A 23,792-nucleotide genomic window follows, 5' to 3' on the forward strand; every position below is an offset into this window, starting at 1 on the left:
TCTTGTCCTTTCAATGAGGGAGGATATAGAGCTGACAGAATTTGGAACAAATAAAATGAACAATTACAATTTTAACAAAATTTCAAAATATAAAATAGACCTGCACACTCACTAGAATTTTTAAACTACCTACTTACAAAACACAACAGGAAATGAAATTTTTTAAAATACAGATTTTATAAAATACTTTAGTCTACCTGCCAAAATATACACAAGAACAATTACAAAACATTCGACCAAAGATCTAAATAATTATAGAAATATTCATTGTTCATAAGCAGATCAACCTTTTTTGTCAAGTAAATTGACAATACTTTATTTAATCAATACCATACCAAACAAACTACCAAAAGATTACATTATATAGGTTTAAAAAATTCATCTAAAGGAACAAAAGCATAAACATCTAAATGGAATGAAAAAAGTGAAGGAAGCCTAGACCTCAAATTATACTACAAAGCCATAATCATCATAACTATTTGGTATAAGATAAGAAATAGTGCATTGCAAATAAAATTATGAGACAAAGTTCCAAAGATATAAAAGACAGATTAATTAATTAGGCTGACCAATAACAAATAAAGAGGTCTCTCCTGTGATCAAAGAAAAGCAGGTTACTTTAAATCTGTTTGCTTTCTGACTGAGTACTTACTCCCCTGACAAAGTGAACGGCAACTTGATAGGTGAATATTTAATGAGAAGGTATACCACAATCTCGTCCCATTACTTTAACTTCAGTTGGTCATGAATTTTAGTACCGTCCAGGTAAAATCATTCTATTCTGACATGACTACTGGGAGAAATGATAATTTCTCTCTAGTATTAATAATTAATTATTGAATCAAGGCCATGGTTTATTCTCTTTTCCACTTCCTCATCCAGAAATCAACCAGTATAGGAAATCTTTCTCAAGAACTTACACAGGCTAAGATTTAAAAGAAATTATAAGTTTAGCTTAATTTTTGGAATACTATGTATGATAAACACATACAGTTCTGAAAAAATGTGGATATTGTAAGTCAAATGATAATGTAAATTGTTATGTCTCTTTAACCAAAATTTGGATGATTCAAGTCACATACCCTCAAGACCCTCATCAGAATGAGGGCACATCCCATTATACTACTTTCTCATTATTTGAAACTGGAGCTGATTGCCACACTAAGGAACATACTTCAAAGAGTATGTAAACTGTGAGCCCCCCACTATGAGTTTTTTGACATTTGAGGGTACCAATGACCTCTTTTATTAATAACATGATATCATTAAAGTTCACTTTACCAATAGAATAAAAATGAAATTGCACTACAAAATGTGGCAAGTCCTCAAAAAGATGTGAATACTAGATTCTCTTACTTATCTCCTGAAGAACCTGTATGTAGACAAAGCAGCAGCAGTTAAAACCAAACATGGAATAACTGATTGCTTTAGGATTAGAAAAGGAGCTGTGTACCTGTATGTAGACAAAGCAGCAGCAGTTAAAACCAAACATGGAATAACTGATTGCTTTAGGATTAGAAAAGGAGCTGTGTATTGCCATCTTATAGCACATTAGGTAAAATGTCAGGCTGGATGAATCAAAAGTCAGAATTAAGGCTGCTGAGAAAAATAGTACATAATAACACTCAGATGACAAAAAAAAAAAAGAGGAATTAAGAAGTTAAGGGATGAGAATGGAAAAGCTGACTTAAAGCTTAACCAAAAAAAAAAAAAATAGAAGCATCAGATTTTATATTTTTACACTCAAAACTCACTGAAGATAGAGAGTACAGTTGTGAAATTAAGAGACACTTGCCCCTTGCAAGGAAAGCTATGGCAAATTTGAACAGCATACTAAAAAGCAATGGTCCACACACTCAAAACAATGGTTTTTCCAATAGTAATGTATGACTGAACTATAAGGAAAACTGAGTACACCACAGAATCAGTGCTTTCAAATTGTGGTGTCGGAGAAGACTTGCACAACAAAGAGATCAAATCAACTAAAATTAAATTAAAGAAATTAATAGAAATTAATATAGACCATTCATTCAAATAAATAGAAACGCAAATACTTTGACCACAAAATGAAAAAACAGGACTCAAAGGAAAAGACCCCGACGTTGGGAAAGACTGGAAGCCGAAGCAGACATAGTAGAGGATAAGAAGCAACAAACATAAGCATGGGCAGACTTCAGGAAGAGGATAGGGGGACCTGCAGTGCTTTCCCAGAGTCACAAAGAGTCAGATATGACTGAAAATAACTACAACTACAACAGAAGTAGACTAATTTTGTTCTAAGAAGTAAAATGAGAAGTAAAAAAAAAAATCTAATGATGTTTTAATAGCCATTAATAAACAACGATGTCAACACATTTGGAATCTAAGTTCTCAGAACTCAGTTCTAGGAAAACAGAAGTTGGAAAAATATTAAATATATGTATAAGTACCTTGAAGGAAAGGTAAGCTTTTCCTGACAATTTACCACTGAAAACAAAATCATATAAGTGAATTAAGTCAGGGATTTCCAAACTTTTTAGATCCCATTAGTCAAAATTAGTAAAAATATTTTGATGATATACCTTCAGTATGTGTATATTTATACATTATATATGCAAATATATACATATTATTGCCCTAATAATTATATATGTTGCAAAATTTATTCCCCTCAAAAATTTTTTTAATTTATGATAAACATGAAAAATGATCCTAGATTTAAACAAAGAGCCATTGGAATTTACTGAGAAGAAATTTATTAAAGTCATATATATATATACATATATATATATAAAATAGTCGGATATAAAGATTACTTTGGATGGAAGCTACATAGAGGATGGTATAGGAAGAGACAAAAAAAGAAGCTATTTCAATAGTCTATTTCAAATGGGATGAGATGGTTGAATAGAGAGATGACATATGTAAAACATGTTGTGGACAAAGAAATTAAAATATTTGGCAGTTGAATGGATGAGACTGACTGGCTATCTCAGGGAAGGTGATAAGTAAACTGGCTTTCAATTCTCTAAATGGTTGATAACATTCTCCTATCATGGTCCCCCTAAGAGTGCCTACCCCTACTTTAGAGATAACTAGACTAAGATAGATATATCATTATATTTGTTTTGTTGATTATATAAAAGGATTTGTCTATATAGGGCAAAAATAAAGTTAGCATTTATGCTGCATTTTGACATTTGCAAAATATTTCATTTGATACTCATTTTACAGATGAAGAAGGTAAATAGGATTAAGTGTCAGTTAAATTTGAACTCACAAAGATGGGTCTTCCTTACTCTAGGCCCAGTACTTCATTCACTGTGCCACTGAGCTGCCCCACTAACTATTCCCTTATTTCCACTCCCATTCCATCATAAACCTAACAACTACTTCTACCATGCTCCCTGGAATGTTTGCTCCATAAATAACAAATTTTCATTTTTAAAACCTTTTCTTCCTCCTTCCATTTTCTAGCATTCACTTGCCTAAGCCCTCTCTTGATGATACAGCTTCCCTGACCACCAACACTGGTTACACTTTTATTTGTACAACTAACTGTCCTAATGCCATTTAATTATGGAACAGGGGATGGAAAGGGGAAGCTGACACAGAAGATTGAACATTGGCCCTTGAGTCAGGATGAGGTGAGTTCAAATTTGGTCTCAGATACCTGACACTTAATAGCCATGTGATCCTGAGCATTTAACCCCAACTGCCTCATCAAAAAACAAACAATAGACCCTATCATTACTAAGCAGATGACTCAAATCTACATATATAGTCCTGCATCTCCATTTGTCTTTGGATATCTCCATCTCGATGAGATATCCCCAACTCATTACTTCAATCATTTTCAATCATGTCCAACTCTTCATGATCCCATTTGGGGTTTTCTTTGCAAAAATACTGGAGTGGTTTACTTTTTTCTTCTCTAGCTCATTTTACAGATGAGGAAACAGAGACAAATAGGGTAAAGTGACTAGTATACATTTGGGGCCAGATTTGAACTCAGGAAGAAGAGTTCTTTCTGACTTCCCACAGCAGCAATTCTTTTTTTTTCTCCCCCCCTCCCCCCCCGCTGGGGTTAAGTGACTTGCCCAAGGTCACACAGCTAGGAAGTGTTAAGTGTCTGAGACCACATTTGAACTCGGGTCCTCCTGAATTCAGGGCTGGTGCTCTATCCACTGCGCCACCTAGCTGCCCCTCCACAGAAGCAATTCTAGCAATCTATGTACTGCAGCCTTTAATTGCCCCCATTATATCCACTTCCTCTTCCCCTAAACTTGTGTACCTTGCAAACTATTTGTCAAGGGCACTATCAATTCTTGCAATAAAATTATTTACTGAATGCACATGAAAATGAAGTTTCATTTGGCCTCTGTACAAGAGCATTCTAATACAAGTACCCTTAAGTACATTCTAACGCAAAGCAACACTAAGATCGGGTTTTCCTTCTAACAAGATTCTATGTAGATTATTCCAAAAATCTTAAGCTATCTTGAACTACTAAAACTTAAAATATTATAAATACTAGGATAAAGGGAGGTTCCTTCTTTATTGAAAATTCCCAATGACATTCTTAATAGTGAGAGTCAGGCCACTAGAACACAAACACTACAATCAATCAATATGTGACAGGCAGAGTGTACAAAGTTATGGAAATACAAATAAAATAATACCTATTCACAAAAAGATTACATTATAACAAGGGAGATAATAAAAATTAAGATAATAAACACAAAATAAATGGATATAAGGTAATTTAAGAGAGCATTAGCAGCAAGAAAATTAAGAAAGGGCTCATATAGAAAGTGGTACTTGAGCTGTGTTTTACAGAAAAAGATTCTAAGGTAGAGATGAAGAAGAAATAAATTATAGGTGTGAGGAACATAGAGAAAGAGACCAGAGATGCAATATAATGTATGAAGGGCAGAAAAAAACTGCCAAGATGTTTGAATCATAGAATGCAAAAAGGGAAAAGTTAAGATTGTGAAGGAAATCAAAAGCTGAACAGAAGAGTTTAAATTTTATCCTAGAAGCAAGACATAAGAGGGTCATATAATCAGATCAGGAAAATCATTCAGCAATGTAAAGGTTATATTGAAATAAAGAAAACTTTGCCCCAGAGAAAACAATAATCTAAAGAAGAGGTGATGTGGTAGCCATGTCAGTGAGAAAAGAGGATCAGATGTAAGAAATGCTGTGATGGCAAAAACAACAGGATCTAGTAACTGATTAAATATATAGGGTCAGAGAAAGAAAGTCAAATTATGAAATTATATTATAAAGTCAAATAATAATTGTACTTTTGACAGAAATAGGAGACTTTAGAGAGGGGAAAGTTCGGGGGCAGCTAAGTGGTGCAGTGGATAGAGCACCAGAGCTGGCCTCAGACACTTAACACTTCCTAGCTGTGTGATCCTAACTTAACCCCAATTGCCTCAGCAAAAAAGAAAAAGGAAGAAGGAAGAAGGAAGAGGAGGAGGAGGAGGAGGGGGAGGAGGAAGAGGGAGGAGGAAGAGGAGGAGGAGGAAGAGGGAGGAGGAAGGAGAAGGAGGGAGGAGGAGGGGTTCAGAAGGAATAATAATAGGAGGAAGGATTCAGAAGGAATAATAATAGGTCCAATTTTGGATATGTTGATGTCTTCAGGACATACTGTTTAAAATGTCTAGAAGACAATAGCACTATAGTATTAAAGCCCAAGGAAAACCTTTGGATAGGATTTATAGATCTGATGATACACAGAAGTTGATGCAAGCTAATAAAATTAATATATGTAGAAAAAGAAAAATAGGGGCCTAAGACAGAGCCTTGGGGAACACCCACAATTAGGGAACAGGATCTGGAAGTTGAAACAACCAAGGACACAGAGAAGCAGTTAGATAGGTAGAAAAACAAGGAAAAAACCCAAAAACAAAAATAAATTGAAAAACAATCACCAAGTTTGTCAACTAAGAAGTTATTAGTAATTTTAGAGGGTTCAGTTTCAATGATGAGATCATAAAACAGACAAGTGGTTGAAGACAATAAGTGTAGATGACTTTTTCCAGGAGTCTGGTTAAAAAAAAAAAAAAAAAAAACCTTCACATGATGGAGGATACTACAGTATGTTTGAAAGTAGCGAAAAAGTAAATAGGAATAGGTTGCAAATCAGAAAAAAGGAAGGGAATGATTAAGATCAAAATATGGAAAAGTTAGGAGATGAGAGTAAGGACAAATATAAAAGATTAGCTTTGGAAAGGAATCATGTTATGTTTAGAGATGGGAAAGGAGCAGACAGTGGGAGATGGCATAAAGAGATTTTGAGAGAAGAAGCAAAGAAAATACACATTCTACTAAACTTCACAAAGGAGATAGGGAAATAACATTTTCTTTTCAAAATACTCCAGGTAAACATCTGAGATTTTCAGAATGGAAGTGAAAAGAAACTCCTGGTACACATTCCTCACCTTGTTTCTCTTTTTCTTTTAATGGATCAGTATTGTAGACTCGGAATCCATTTTCCATTCCACATGCAAAGCAACCTAAAACAAGAAATAAAAGAAAAGCATGTTATTAGATTCTATGGAATTATTTACTAATCAAATCATGTCCAAAAGATAAAATTGATATGAATCTGAAAAATAAAAGGAGTCTTTTAAGAGCAAATTAGAGGGTTTTTTTTTTTACTCCTTTAAAAGTAAATTAGAATTCAGTTTCTCAAATATTCAGTTCATTTTTTAAAATTCCCTATTACGAATATACATGCCAAAAAAAAAAAAAAAAGCCATTTCCAAAAAAATGTTTCAATCTACAATCTGAATTTTTCTATCAGGCTATTTCATCAAAATCTTCTGAAATCAAGGTGATTATTACATGTTAATCATGGTGCTGATTAAAGTATCTGACACTTTCAAAATGGAATGTCTACATTGTTATTCCATAATTTGCTCTCTTGGTTCTGCTTACTTCACTACATAATTTCATTGTTTTTGTGAAACCAGCCCACTCATTTTTACAGCATAATTACATTCCATCACATTAATGTCAGAATTATATGGATCCCTCCTCCCCCCCAATTCTTTTGAAGTGGTAAAGCTAATACAAAAATTTTTGTATATCTGAGTCCATTGTATCTTTCTTTAATCTCTTAAGGATATGTGGTATAGTTGAATAAAAAGGTATGTGCTATCAATAGCTTTTTGAGCATAGCTCCAAATTTCTTTCCAGAATGGATGGACCAGAAGAATAATATACTGTTCCCATAGTGCTTTCAACATTTTCCTTTGTCATTTTTACCAATCTAAAGGGTATAAGGTGGAATCTCAGGGTTGTTTTTATTTGCATTTCATGTATTTATTTGAGAGTTCAATTATCATTTCTATGAAAGTGACTCTCAAATGTACTGTCTATTTCTCTCCTGAGCTCCAGTTTTCCATCATGAACTTCTTCTTAAGACATCTTGATTTGAATGTCCCTTAAACTCAACATGTTGAAAACTGAACTCCTTATTCTCCCCCAAATCCTATTTTTTCCCCAATTTCTTATTAATATTGAGAGTACCACCATCTTCCCATTCATCCATAATAACAACTTCAGGGTCAAACCCTAACTTCTCACTTGCATGTACACCCCACATATCTAAACCAAGCTTTCATTATTTCGGTCATCTAAATATCATAAATGTGATCCCCTTCTCTCCACTGACACAGTCAATGTTGGTGCAGGTCCCCACCACCCTTACACCAGAACTGCTTCCAGTCATTTCCCCAGTACAATCTATACTCTTATTCAGGGGCTAAGTGATTTTCCTAAAGTATAGATTTGACCATCAGCCTGTCTACTCAATATATTCCAGCAGATTCCTATTACCATCAGAATCAAAAAGAAAACCCTATTTATCCTTTAAAATCAAAGCTTTCTCTCTTTTTACTCCTCTTTCAAATTTCTTTCTTCAATATGCTCCCCAAACACAACCATGACTCCTCAATTCTATGCCTTTTCACTGCACAATTTTTTGCATACTATTTCCAACTGAATGTGAGCTACTTAAAAGAAGAGACCATATTTGTATCTCCAGTATCTCTGATATTGTCTACTACATAGTATTTCCCAAATGCTTGTTGACTAAATAATTCTTAGGGAAGCATAACATCTCTTTATTTCTCCACTATAATGTCCTTAACCTACTAGAATTTGGGCTTCCCTCTAAAACTATTCATCCTTCTGATTTCAGTATTTCTGTCTATGACATTAATCATTTCCTTAATTTCCCTCTCTAAATGCAATTTTGGTCTGACTAACTACTATATGCTGACAATCATGGCAAGAAAAACACCAACAGAAGCTCATAAGCTATAGATCAAAACACTAACTCCTTGAGGTTAATCTGGATTTTTTTATTTGAGGGAATTGGAGACGAACTGTAAAATTTAGCTGTGCTGTAAGAGACCAGCACGCCAGTGTGATTAAGAAAATAATTCCTGATTCTTATGTACAACATAATTAAAAGACCCTATAAAAAAATTCAAGAAGCATTATTTTTAATGGAGAAACACTAGAAAAATTCCCAGTGTGATCAGGGATTAACCATAAATCAATTAACAAAACAATTAACAAATATTTATTTAGTACTCAGTGCAGCTACACTAATCTACACTAACCTCACCCCCACCTTAGAATAACTCGACTACAAAACTAAATTCAATTCAACTGTCAATTCAACTCTCAGGAAACCCTTCCCAGATCCCACAGCTGCTAATATCTCCCCTCTCTAAGGTGGCTCTCCATCTACTTTGTATTTCATATGTACCTATGAATATACATATCTCTCCATTAAAATATAAGCTTCTTGAGAGCAGTAATTGTTTTTTGCTTTTTCTTCCTATTCCTTCCCAGTGCTTAGCACATTGCCTGGCATTAGTTACAGCTAATTAGGAACAGCTAGGCAAGTGGACAGTACTAGCCTTGGAGTCAACAAGACTTGAGTTCAAATCCTGTCTTGGACACTCACTAGTTGTGTGATCCTGGACAAGTCATTTATCCTCTCTGTGCCTCAGTGTCCTCACCTGTAAAATGGGAATAATAATGCTGTTATGAGGGTTAAATGAGATAATAGATGTAAAGCATTTTGCAAACCTTAAATCACTATATAAATTTTAGTTATCCTTAGTAGTAATAATAAAAATAAATGCTGATTGGTTAAGCCTTGACTTTATGCCAAGAACTGTCCCAAACAAAGTGTCTGCCTTCAAGAAGCCTACACTTGAATGGTAAAGGCTATGCACATAAACAGGTACATATAAGAAACACTGAAAGTAAATGGAAAATAATAGAAGAGATTAATAGCTGGGGAAACAGGCCTGGCCTTTTGCAAAAGTTGACAATTGAGCAGAGGCTTAAATAAAACACCAGAGATTCCAGGAGGTGGAGATAAGGTGAAAGAACATTCCAGGCATTGGATGTCAACGCAAAGACACAGAGAAAGATGGAAACATCTTATGTAAGGAACAGTAAGAAAGTCAGTGTTATTAGATCAAAGTGTGGAAAGGCACAAGAGAATGCTGCAGCAATGATGGGTTGAGTTAAAGCAAAACAGCTGTAGAGTAGCCTAAAATGGGTAGAAGAAGCCTTTAAAACCAGCCAACAAGCAGGGCCAAAACTAGAGCATGAATTTAGTGGTCAAAGACATCACTTTGGTCCCCAAGATGGCCACTCTCTGGGAAATTATTGAAGAATTTTTTTTCCCTCTTCAATAGAAAATTTAAAATTGTTGCTTTTCTTTCTTTCTCCCTGGATCTCTCCAAGTCTTCTGTCTTTATACACAGGGACTGCCAAATTCAATTAGAGAAATAAATGCAACTGTGCCACTATGTATCATACAAATTTATATTTAATCTCAATTGCACTCCCTCTGATGAAAGAAAAATTAATGGCCTTTTCTCAGTCCTCATCCTTCCTAAACCTTCTGCATAATCTGATACTGTTGACCATTCCCTCCATTCATTCTTCTCCAAGCTCCACTTCTGAATCACTAGACATCTTTTGCACCAAATAAAAATGGATCTATGTGGGCAACATTTTGACTTATACATATAAATTAACTAGATTGTCTTATACTTTAATTCATTTTGTTAACCATTTCCCCAATACATTTAAATCTGGTTTTGGTTGCATTTCCAGTTATGAGTGCTCTATGCTATTCCTTTTCAATCCATCCCTGAAATTGTAACATTGCAAATTATAGTCAGGGCAAGTTCACAACCTTGACATCATCCTTGTCTTCCATCATCTTCCATTCTATTAATTAAGTCTTAACAATTTCCACTGCAAATCTCTTACATCTGTCTCTTTATTTTCTCCTGACCATCACCAGACCCTCATCTCCACTCAATGAGGCTATTTTTAAACAGCATCCTAAACGCACTGTTCTATTCCAGCCTCTTCCTTTTCCAATGCATCTTCCATACAGCTGAAAAATTAATGTCTCCAAATCCTCCCTAAGAATCTTCAACGATGTTATTAATACAATAAAACATAAACTCCTCAGCTTGCATTCAAAACCATTCAAGATTCAGTTCCAATTTACTTTTCCAGGAAAATTTCACAGAACTCACTGAGTTCTGCAGGGACAAGATGGCACAGTAGAGGGATCATTCTATTTTTTTTCTCAACAGTATTTTATTTTTCCAATTACATGTAAAGATAGTTTGACATTCTCCTCCAAACAACTTTACACTTTAACTTTCACATAAGGTCAGGGTAAGACACTTTTTTAGATTAAGAAACTTAAAAGGTCTATGACAGCAGGGTAGAAGCAGAAACATTGTGCATGTGCTAAGAGAATGTGGCAATGGGAGAAGGAGGAAGGTACAGGCAGCAACCATAGCAGCAGCAGCAACAACAACTTCAGTAGTTTTCACTATCCAAAGACAGTAAGGGGATTTGAAAACTGCTCAGAAAGAAATCACACAGGATTCCTAATTCAGGGTCTTAGTGAAGGATTAATACCACCCCTTCATTACCCAGTGAAAACAGCAGGGTAAAAAAGACTGAAGAATGGGATAGTGCCTCAAAAGTTAGCAGAACCCAACATAGTTCAAAGTCAAAAAGTTAAGCTGGTAAAATGAGCAAACAAGGAGGGAGGGAAGGGAGGGAAGGAGGAAGGAAGGAAGGGAGAAAAGGAGGGAGGGAAAGAGGAAGGAAGGGAGGGAGGGAGAGGGAGAGAGGAAAAGAGGAAGGAAGGAAGGAAACAAAGACCCTGATTGTAAAATATTACTACATACATACAGAAGCTCAAGACACAAACTGAGAAGCAAATGACATAGATGATTATCAAAGCAAATGATTATCATTAGCAAAGCTTCAAAGGAAAAACTGGAAGCTGGAAACAAACCCAACAAGAATTCCTGGAAGAGTAAATAAAGCAATTTTATTTTTTTTCCAAGTTTTAAAAACTTATTTACTGCTTGTTAAATTATAAAATGATTGTATTAATTACATTAGCAAATACTATAAATAATTCAATGCTATTACATTCCAAATGGTAGTATCTTTACTATGTAAGAGTGAAACACTGAAAGGACACAGGGAAAGTTGCCTGTGGCAAAATGTAAATTATTTGAAGGCAATTATATCACTTTTGTCTTCATAACTCTAGCACTTAACACAAGAGTAACTACTCAACAAATGGTTATTGATTGTTCTTAAGGTATCATCTCCTGTTTAGTACCCATTCATCAGCCAGTACTCACAGAATTGTACTATAGCCCCATTCTGAAAGCTTAACCTGTGTTCCTTCCCATACACACCATATGTCTTGGGATCAGGATGATCCTAAGGATTTCAAAAATGGTCTTTCTGCATACTCAAAGACAAAAACATCAAACTCCTTGTCTACATCTTGGATAATTTTCAAATACATCAGACAATGGTATAAACAGAATATAGTGGTATAAATCATAAATTGCATATACTTAAATTATAAATTGTATAATACAATTGTATAAACAGATAGAATATAAGTTCATATATGTTGGAAATTTCAAATATGTTGCAAAAAAATTTTGTATTCTCTATATTATTTTTCATCTTTTTATATATTTTAGTACCTATGTAGAAAACAGGTGATGTCAAAATACATATCCCCTTCATTCAATTATTCATTTATTTTGCCTCATTTATTTTCTTGAGAAACATTCTAAGAAAATATCAAAAGAAAATGATCCTACTTATAGGGTATGTATTTCCAAAGCTAGCCATGGATATTTTTCAATTATGAAAATAGTAAAAAATCTTACCAAATTATTTACATTCACTTCTTAGTTAAACATTCAAACTAAGGGAGCAGCTAGGTGGCACAGTGGATAGAGCACCAGCCTTGAATTCAGGAGGACCCGAGTTCAAATATGGTCTCAGACACTTAACACTTCCTAGTTGTGTGACCCCGGGCAAGTCACTTAACCCCAGCCTCAGGAAAAAAAAAAAGGAAAATTTTTAAAAAAGAATTTAAATGCTATGCCATTTGGTGCATACTTATCATTATTTCTATCTTATTATTAATCAATCTAGATATGAGCTAGTAGCTCAGAGTTGTTTTAATTTGTATTTCTCTATTCTAATGATTTGGAACATTTTTTCATGTGACTAGAAATGGCTTTAATTTCTTCATCTGAAAATTCATATCCTTTGACCACTGGTCAACTGAGGAATTACTTATAGTCTTAAAAATTAAGTCAGCTCTCTCTATATATTTTGGAAATAAGACCTTTATAAGAATCAATAGCTGTAAAAAAAATTTTTCCCAAGTGACCCTGGGCAAGTGACTTCACCCAATTGCCTCAGAAAAAAAAAAAATCCCCAAGTTTCTACTTCCCTTTTTATATTGGTTGCATTGTTTTGTTCGTGTAAAACATTTTTAATTTAATGGAATCAAAATTATCTATTTTGCATTTTCCAATAACCTCTACAGATCTAATCGGTGAGACTATCTCTTGCTCTACTAATTTGCTTATAATCTCTCCATTTATGTCGAAATCATGAACCTATTTTGACTTTATGTTATTACATGATGTTGGATGTTGGTCAATGCCTGGTTTCTGCCATACGATTTTCCAATTTTCCCAACAATTCTTGTCAAATAATAAGTTCTTATCCCAGAAGTTGGAGTTTTGGGGTTTATCAAACACTAGATTACTAGTCATTGACTATTGTGTCTTATATACCTAATCTATTCCACTAATTCACTACTGTATTTTAAATAAAGTAGTTAAAAAAAATCAACTAAGAAGAAATAGCAGGAAAAGAAATGAGACAAGAAAATTAAGAGCTTGGTAAAAGAGGGAAGAAAAGAAGAGAGAGGAGGGAGGGAGGGAGGAGGGAAGGAAGGAAGAAAGGAGGAAAGGAGGGAGGGAGGGAGGGAAGGAGAGAGGGAGAGAGGGAGGGAGGGAGGGAGGGAGGGAGGGAGGGAGGAAGGGAGGAAGGAAGGAAGGAAGGAAGGAAGGAAGGAAGGAAGGAAGGAAGGAAGGAAGGAAGGAAGGAAGGAAGGAAGGAAGGAAGGAAGGAAGGAAGGAAGGAAGGAAGGAAGGATGGAAGGATGGAAAGGAAAGGAAGGAAGGATAGAAGGAAGGAAGGAAGGATGGAAAGAAGGAAAGAAGGAAGGAAGGATAGAAGGAAGGAAGGAAGGATGGAAAGAAGGAAAGAAGGAAGGAAGGATGGAAGGAAGGAAGGAAGGATGGAAGGAAGGAAAGAAGGAAGGAAAGAAGGAAAGAAGGAAGGAAGGATGGAAGGAAGGAAGGATGGAAAGAAGGAAAGAAGGAAGGAAGGAAGGAAGGAAGGAAGGAAGGAAGGAAGGAAGGAAGGAAGGAAGGAAGGAAGGATGGAAAGAAGGAAGGAAGGATGGAAAGAAGGAAAGAAGGAAGGAAGGAAGGAAGGAAGGAAGGAAGGAAGGAAGGAAGGAAGGAAGGAAGGAAGGAAGGAAGGAAGGATGGAAGGAAGGATGGAAGGAAGGAAGGAAGGAAGGAAGGAAGGAAGGAAGGAAGGAAGGAAGGAAGGAAGGAAGGAAGGAAGGAAGGAAGGAAGGAAGGAAGGAAGGAAGGAAGGAAGGAAGGAAGGGAGAATTCATTGATAACCACTTGAAAGAGATCTCAAAATGAAAACTCCAAGGAACATTACAGTCAAATTCCATTGCTCCCAGCTCAAGGAGAAAATATTTCAAGCAATCAAAGAAATTATATAAATAAGCTCCCTAAGAAAAAGATCCTGTACCATATGGAATTGCAAGTTAATTCTACTAAACATTTAAAGAATAATAAATTCTAATACTATATAAATTATATATTAAAAAAACAGATAAAGGAGTCGTACCAAATTCCTTCTATGATACAAATATGATTTTGATGCCTAATCCAAGAAGGAAAAAAAAAAAAAACCAGAAAGAAAACCCCAATTTCCATAATGAAGTGATATAAAAGTTTTTAATAAAATATTATCAATCAAGGAGATTGGCTGAATAAATTGTGGTATATGAATATTATGGAAAATTATTGCTCTGTAAGAAATGACCAACAGGATGATTTCAGAAAGGCCTGGAGAGACTTACATGAACTGATGCTGAGTGACATGAGCAGGACCAGGAGATCATTATATACTTCAACAACAATACTATATGATGAATTCTGATGGACGTGACCCTCTTCAACAATGAGATGAACCAAATCAGTTCCAAAAGAACAGTAATGAACTGAACCAGCTACACCCAGCGAAAGAACTCTGGGAGTTTAGAGGGATTGGAAATTCTATGTAGTGGTTCACAGTCATATGAACATAGAACATAGAATTTCCAATCCCTCTAATTTTGTCCACCTACATTTTGGATTTCCTTCACAGGCTAAATTCTTTTTGTTCAGCAAAACAACTGTTTGGTCATGTATATATATATATTATATATATATATATATATATATATATATATATATATATTGTATTTAATTATATACTCTAACATATTTAACATGTATTGGTTGACCTGCCATGGAGGGGGAGGGGGGGAGAAGGAGGGGAAAAATTGGAAAAAGTTTTGGCAATTGTCAACGTTGTAAAATCACCCATGTAAATATCTGGTAAATAAAAGCTATTATTATTAAAAAAAATAATAATAATACTACCAAGTATTTATCACAAAGACCAAAGACCATACAATATGACCAAGAAGGATGTATACCAGGTATGTAGGACTAGTTCAATTTTAGGAAAACTATTAGCATAACTAACAGTAACAAAAACTACATAATTATCTCAATGGGGGGGGTGTTTTCCATACAACACCACCCATTCCTATTAAAACCGTAGAATAAATGGGGCTTTTCTTGAAATGGTTAAGTAATATCTGTTCAAACAAAAAAAGCATTATCTGTAATGGTAACAAACTAGAAGTCTTCCCAGTAAGATTAAAGATGAAGCAAGGAAGCTTGTTGTCACCATTATTATTGATAATTATGCTAAAAATATTTTAGTTTTAAGCAATAAGACAAAAAAAAAAGAAATTGAAGGAAATAAGAATATGCAACAAGGAAAACAAAATTATCATTCTTTGTAGCTGATATGATGGTATACTATAAATATTAATGATCTAAAAACTAGTTTAAACATTTAACAACTTTAGCAAAATTGTAAGATATTAAATAAACCACATTTTTAAACATGTTTTCTTTGTTTTGTTTTGTTTTTAAATAGCATACCAACAAAACCCAGCAGGAAAAGATCAGAAAAAATTTAAAATAATTAGTATAAAATACTTGAGAGCATACTTGCCAACCTGCCCAAGACTAACAAAAAAAACAGTTACAAAATATTTTTCAACCAGATAAAAACAGAATTAAACAACAGGAGAATTAATTTCTCGTGGGTCGGTTATACTAACACAAAATGACAATTCTGTCTAAATTTACTTATTCAGTCCAATACGATTCAAACTTTATTTTCTAGAAAAAGCAAAAATTGTAACACAATTCATCTGAAAGAATGAAAGGTTAAAATATCAAAGAAATCAATGAAAAAAATGTGAAGAAAACTCACAGTACCAGATTTCAAACTATATTACTAAATGATTATCATTAAGACAATCTAGTACTGGTTAAAAAATAGATTGGTTGGCAAGAGATCCTATGAGGAAAACCTACAGGAACATCATAACCAAATTAAAAAACCCTTGAGTCAAGTAGAAAATATTATAAGCATCAACTTTTTAAAATTCAGATAAGATTGAAGCCATAATTAGAATCATGTACATAAGAACTCTAGAGAATCAACTAAAAAATTATTAGAAATAATCCACAGCTTTAGCAAAGTTGCAGGATACAAAATAAATCCTCAGCATTTTTATATATCACTAACAAAATCCAACAGCAAGAGATGCAAAGAGAAGTCTCATTTAAAATAACTTTCAATAGTATAAAACATTTGGGAATCTATCTGCCAAGGGAAAGTCATCAACTTTATGAGCAAAACTGCAAGCACTTTCCACACAAATAAAGTCAGATCTAAGGAAAAATATCAAGTGCTCTTGGATAGGTGATGACAATAGAGCAATAAAGCAAATATAAGCAATAAAGATGACAATACTCCCTAAGCTAATCTATTTCGTTAGTGCTATACCAATCAAACTCCCAAGAAACTATTTTACTGAGCTAGAATAAATAACAAAAGTCATCTGGAAAAACAAAATGCCAAAAAATTTCAAGGAATTAATGAAGAGAAAAGCAAATGAAGGTGACCTAGCTGTACCAGATCTACAATTACATTAAAAAGCAGTGGTCATCCAAACCCAAAGACCCCAGCTTTTCGAATAAGAACACAATGTTTGACGAACATTGCTGGTAAAATTAGAAATTAGTATGGGAGAAACTAGGCATTGACCCACACTTAACACCATACACCCAGATAAGGTCAAAGTGGGTTCATGATCCTAGGCATCAAGAATGAGATTATAAATAAATTAGAGAAACATAGGATAGTTTATCTCTCAGACCTGTGGAAGAGGAAGGAATTTATGACCAAAGAAGAACTAGAGATCATTATTGATCACAAAGTAGAAATTTTTGATTAAATCAAATTGAAAAGTTTTTGTACAAACAAAACTAATGCAGATAAGATAAGAAGGGAAGCAATAAACTGGGAAAACATTTTTACAGTTAAAGGTTCTGATAAAAGCCTCATTTCCAAAACATATAGAGAATTGACTCTAATGTATGAAAAATCAAACCAATCTCCAGTTGATAAGTGGTCAAAGGATATGAACAGACAATTCTTAGTCGAAGAAATTGAAACTATTTCTAGCCATATGAAAAGATGCTCCAAGTCATTACTAATCAGAGAAATGCAAATTAAGACAACTCTCAGATACCACTACACACCTGTCAGAATAGCTAGAATGACACAGAAATATAATGCAGAATGTTGGAGGGGATGTGGGAAAACAGGGACACTGATACATTGTTGGTGGAATTGTGAATGCAAACAGCCATTCTGGAGAATGATTTGGAATTATGCTCAAAAAGTTATCAAACTGTGCATTCCCTTTGATCCAGCAGTGTTACTACTGGGCTTATATCCCAAAGAGATCTTAAAGAAGGGAAAGGGACCTGTATGTGCAAAAATGTTTGTGGCAGCCCTCTTTGTGGTAGCCAGAAACTGGAAACTGAGTGGATGCCCATCAATTGGAGAATGGCTGAATAAATTGTGATATATGAAGGTTATGGAATATTATTGCTCTGTAAGAAATGACCAACAGGATAATTTCAGAAAGGCCTGGAGAGACTTACATGAACTGATGCTGAGTGACATGAGTAGGACCATTATATACTTCAACAACAATACTATATGATAATCAAGTCTGATGGATGTGGCCATCTTCAACAATAAGATGAACCAAATCAGTTCCAATAGAGCAGTAATAAACTGAACCAGTTATGCCCAGCGAAAAACTCTGGGAGATGACTATGAACCACTACATAGAATTCCCAATACCCCTATTTTTGTCAGCCTGCTTTTTCATTTCCTTCACAGGCTAATGGTATTATTTCAAAGTCCAATTCTTTTTGTACAGCAAAATAACTTTTTGGACATGTATACATATATTGTATTTAAGTTATACTTTAACATATGTGGGGGAAAAAAAAAAGCAGTGGTCATCAAAACCATTTGGTACTGGCTAAGAAACAGAACTTGATCAGTAGAACAGATTAGGTTCCCAGGACAAAATAGTCAATTTTATAGCAATGTAGTATTTGACAAACCCAAAGGTCCCAGCTTTTGGGATAGGAATTTTGACAAAAACTGCTGAAAAAATAGGAAACTAGTATGACAATAAGTAGGCACAGACCCACACCTAACACCATATACCAAGATAAGATCGAAATGGTTGGTGACCTAGACATAAAAAATGATATTATAAACAAATTAGAAGAGCACAGATAGAATAGTTTACCTCTCAGATTTGTGGAAGAGGAAGGAATCTGTGACCAAAGAAGAACTAGAGATCATTACTGATCACAAAATATAAAATTTTGATTATATTAAGTTAAGAAAGTTTTGTACAAATAAAACTAATGCAGAAAAGATTAGAAGGGAAGCAAACTGGGAAAACATTTTTACAGTTAAAGGTTCTGATAAAGGCCTCATTTCCAAAATATATAGAGTATTGACTCTAATTTATAAGAAATCAAGCCATTCTCTAATTGATAAATGGTCAAAGGATATGAACAATTTTCAGATGATGAAATTGAAACTATTTCTACTCATATGAAAGGGTGTTATTGATCAGAGAAATGCAAATTAAGACAACTCTGAGATATCACTACACACCTGTCAGATTGCCTAGGAAAAGATAATGCTGAATGTTGGAGGGGATTTGGGAAAACTGGGACACTGATACATTGTTGGTGGAATTGTGAATATATCCAGCCATTCTGGAGAGCAATTTGGAACTATGCCCAAAAAGTTATCAAACTGTGCATGTCCTTTGATCCAGCAGTGTTGCTACTGGACTTATATCCCAAAGAAATCTTAAAGGAGGGAAAGGGACCCACATGTGCAAAAATGGTTGTGGCATCCCTCTTGGTAGTGGCAAGAAACTAGAAACTGAGTGGATGAGCATCAATTGGAGAATGGCCTAATAAATTATGGTATATGGATGCTGTGGAATACCACTGTATTTCAGAGAGGCTTGGAGACGCCTACATGACCTGATGCTAAGTGAAATGAGCAGAATCAGTAGATCATACACGGCAACAAGAATATACAAGGACCAATTCTGATGGACGTGGCTCTCTTCAACAATGAGAGGATTCAAACCAGTTCCCTGTTCAGTGATGAAGAGAGACATGTACACCCAGAGAGAACTGTGGGAACAGAGTGTGGAACACAACATAGCATTTTCACTCTTTCTGTTGTTATTTGCTTGCATTTTGTTTTTTTTCTCAGTTTTTCTTTTCCTTCCTTCTTGATCTGATTTTTTTTGTGCAGCAAGATTACTGTATAAATATGTATACATATGTTGGACTTAACATGTATTTGTATTGGACTATCTGCCAACTAAGGAGGGGGTGGAGTGAAGGGGAAAATTTAAAATGAAAGGTTTTGCAAGGGTCAATGTTGGAAAAATTAACCATGTGTATGCTTTGTAAATTAAAATTAATTAATTAAAAAAAAGAATCACCTAAGAACAGGGGTTCCATTAAAAGATGCCTGAGTTAAAGTCTTTATTGCAAAAAAAAAATCTTAACTCAAATAGCCAGATAACACAGGAACACTGACTCTAGGTCAGAAGAACCTGAGTTCAAATGAAGCCTTAGACACTTACTAGCTATGTGACCTTGGGCAAGTCATCTAATCCCAATTGCCAAACCCCCCTCAAAAAAAGAAAAAATTTGACATATATAATCCAAAAGAAATATGAGAAACATCAAAGACTAATTACAAGGGACTCAGTAAGGACAAACTATGTTTTATAGGTGGAAATATAAACTGTATGTCTAAGATTGTCATTAGTAACTGGGAATTTCAAAAGATTAAGATAGGGCTAATTATGATGTGATTCTGGAAAAGGTAAAAAAAAATACTTATCTTGTACAAATGAGGTTCGAGAGAAGTACTGACAGAAATTATAAAGAGGGAGAAAGACATAGTTCTGAAATGCTACTTATCAGGAATGGTTTAAAGGGAATGATACAGTGCCAAAATGTTTGTGGCAGCCCTTTTTGTGGTGGCTAGAAACTGAAAAATGAATGGATGCCCATCAATTGGAGAATGGTTGGGTAAATTATGGTATATGAATGTTATGGAATATTATTGCTCTGTAAGAAATGACTAGCAAGATGAATACAGAGAGGCTTGGAGAGACTTACATCAACTGATGCTGAGTGAAATGAGCAGAACCAGGAGATCATTATACACTTCAACAACAATATTGTATGAAGATGTATTCTGATTGAAGTGGATATCTTCAACATAGAAAAGATCTAATTCAGTTCCAGTTGATCAATGATGGACAGAATTAGCTACACCCAGAGAAGGAACACTGGGAATTGAGTGTAAACTGTTTGCACTATTGTCTTTCTACCCCGGTTACTTTTACCTTCTGAATCCAATTCTTACAGTGAAACAAGAAACTCTGTTTTACACACATATGTTGTATCTAGGATATACTGTAACACATGTAACATGTATGGCATTGCCTGTCATCTAAGGGAGGGGGTAGAGGAAAGAAGGGGAAAATTCAAAAAAGAAGTGAGTAAAAGGGATAATGCTGTAAAAAAAAATTACCCATGTATATGTAATGTCAAAAATTAGAATTATAACATTTTTTAAAAACAGAAAAAAAATAAATAAAAGTAGAACTGATCAAATAGAAAAGAAGGTTAAAAAGCTAACCAAAGGAAACAATTCTTTAAAAATTAGAACTGGACAAGTGAAAACAAATGACTCAATAAGACATCAAGAATCAGTCAAATGCTTGACATGAATTGCTTGCCATTTAGGGGAGGGGTGGGGGGAGAAAATCTGAAACAAATCCTTCTATTCAAGGGTCAATGTTGTCAAATTATCCATGCATATGTTTTAAAAATTAAAAGCTTTATTAAAAAAATAAATAAATAAAAAATAAAGGGAATGTATAAAATTCTTCTAAATTTAAAAAACAAGGAAATATGGTGGGGGAAGAGGACAAAGTAAGAATTGTTAGAGGGAAACCTACTCACATCACATCAAGGTTAATGAGATAACAACATTTACGTTTAGAAATAAGAGGGTGAAGAGTAGAGCAGTTGATAGAGCACCAGCCCAGAAGTCAGGAGGATCTGAGTTCAAATCCGTCCTCAAACATTTACCTTCCTTATTGTGTGACTCCTGGACAAGTCAGTTAACCTAATTGCCTTAGGGAAAAAAAAGAAAAGAAAAAAAGAAATTAAGAGGGTGAGGGAATAGGATGGGAGTATAAAAGGGTGAGATTGGGATAAGGTGTGTAAATTAATGAGAATAGGATAAAGAGGGAACAACTAATATGTTTAGAAGTCTATAAAAGTCTTGTAAATTCAGATAGAAACAAGAAGTAAAGGAGAGAGAGACAGTAGCAAGGATAAGGGAGGGATTTTTTTCAGAGGGAACTCTAGTCATATCAGATCAGGGTTAAATAGAACATATACACTTAGAAGGGAATACAAGTTTTCTAAACTTATAAAGAAATAAAGAGGAAGGATAGGAAATAGAGATACACACAAACATAAAATTAAGATCAAAAGTAGAATATATTAGGTTAAAAAAAAGCAGGGAGTCTCTTTGTAGTGGCCAGAAACTGGAAACTGAGTGGATGCCCATCAATTGGAGAATGGCTGAATAAATTGTGGTATATGAATATTATGGAATATTATTGTTCTGTAAGAATTGACCAACAGGATGATTTCAGAAAGGCCTGGAGAGACTTACATGAACTGATGCTGAGTGAAATGAGCAGGACCAGGAGATCATTTATATGATGATCAATTCTTATGGACATCTTCAGCAATGAGATGAACCAAATCAGTTCCAATAGAGCAGTAATGAACTGAACCAGTTATACCCAACAAAAGAACTCTGGGAGATGACTTATTTATCACTACATAGAATTCCCAATACCCTTATTTTTGTCTGCCTGCATTTTTTATTTCCTTCACAGGCTAATTGTACACTATTTCAAAGTCCGATTCTTTTTGTACAGCAAAATAACTGTTTGGCCATATATACATATATTGTAGTTAATTTATACTTTAAACAATGAAATGAAAATCAGGAAATCTAGTCCTGACATTGTCACTAACTGGCAGCAAATTACTACATCCCTTTAGGTCTTCATTTACTTCTCGTTAAAATGTTATATTGGACTAAAGAAATCCAGCAGTCCTTCTAGTTCTAACACTAGATGATTTTATAAAATAATAAAGAGATGTGACAGTTAAAAAAAATTATACTTTAACATATGCAACATGTATTGGTCAACCTGCCATCTGGGGGAGGAGGGTGGAGGAAGGAGGGGAAAAATTGAAACAAAAGACTTGGCAATTGTCAATGCTGTAAAATTACCCATGCATATATCTTGTAAATAAAAAACTATAATTTAAAAAAAAAAAAAGCAGGGAGTAATCATGATCTCAGACAAAGTTAAATCTAAAACAGATTTAATTGAAAGAGAAAAACAGGGAAACTTCACTACATGTCAGCTATACCTAATATTGTTTTAGACTATTTAAAACAATTAGATATAAGGTTGGAATATTGCTGTAATATAGGAAATGATGAATTGGTACACTTGGAAAAATATGGAAAGTCTAACTTACGAAGGAAGATGTTACCCACCACTTTCAGAGACTGAGAGCACAAACAAGCATAAGACAGTCTTACATAGATGTATGTGAATGTATATGTTTGCATATATGTATGAATATAGATATGTAAATGTATGTTATCTATGTGTATAAGTATATGTCTATATATGTGTGTGTATGTATGCATATACACATATATATTTAAAAATCTGTAGGGGGGAGTAGTGAAGAAAGGAGAGAAAAGAATACAATAAAAAGTGCACAGCAGAGAACAAAAGAAAACCTACATGGATAGATAGCTAAGAACATAATGTTTGGCATTTATTATGTAGGCTTTCTTGAAGTGGAAATTTATTGTTTTTTATTTTAAATATTCTCTTATGTTTTGCTATGCACAAAGTAATTTTCCCCCTAATAATATACTTAAGCTTTAAATACTTAAACTTAATTAAATAGTTAAGACTGACCAGTGCAAGAGATAAAAAGCATATAACATACAGAAATGAATAATCATAGTAATCTAGTATTTAATAAACCTAAACGCCCAAGTTGTAGGGGCAAGGAATCACTATTCAACAAATCTGCAGAGAAAAGTAAAAAGCAGCCGGGCAGAAATTAGACAGACTATATCAAGAGAAGGTAAATGATTTAGATGTAAAGGCTTTTATCATAAGCAAATTAGGAGTATGGAATAAATTACTTGTCAGCTCTACAGATAAGGAAAGCTTTTATAAATAAATAAGAGATAGGCAATAGCATAACAGATAAAATAGATAATTTTGTTTACATGAAATTAGATTTTACACAAACAAAAACAATGCACTCAAAACCTGAATAAAAGGAAAGGAGGGGGTGAAATTATTGAAAGTTTCTCTGATTAAAAGCCTCATTTCTCATATAAATAAAAATTTATTTAAAAACAAACAAATAAATAAATAAGAGACATTTCCCAACTGACAAATTATGAAAGGCTATAAA

The 23,792-nt window shown here is 34.2% G+C and overlaps 1 protein-coding gene across 7 annotated transcripts in view; it reads right to left on the reverse strand.

Annotated features, from left to right (window-relative positions):
* WDR45B (WD repeat domain 45B) overlaps window positions 1–23,792 on the reverse strand; it is a 157,327-nt gene that overhangs the window by 125,759 nt on the left and 7,776 nt on the right. For 6 of the 7 annotated variants that reach the window (XM_074312017.1, XM_074312015.1, XM_074312012.1 and 3 more), the window contains exon 2: window positions 6,432–6,506. In XM_074312017.1, the coding sequence (XP_074168118.1) occupies window positions 6,432–6,506 (75 nt within the window). Of the gene's footprint in view, window positions 1–6,431; window positions 6,507–8,974; window positions 9,030–23,792 lie in introns of all 7 variants that reach the window. The other variant, XM_074312013.1, reaches the window with a different exon arrangement.

This window comes from Sminthopsis crassicaudata, chromosome 4, assembly GCF_048593235.1.
Source record: "Sminthopsis crassicaudata isolate SCR6 chromosome 4, ASM4859323v1, whole genome shotgun sequence".
Classification (NCBI taxonomy): Eukaryota; Metazoa; Chordata; class Mammalia; order Dasyuromorphia; family Dasyuridae; genus Sminthopsis; species Sminthopsis crassicaudata.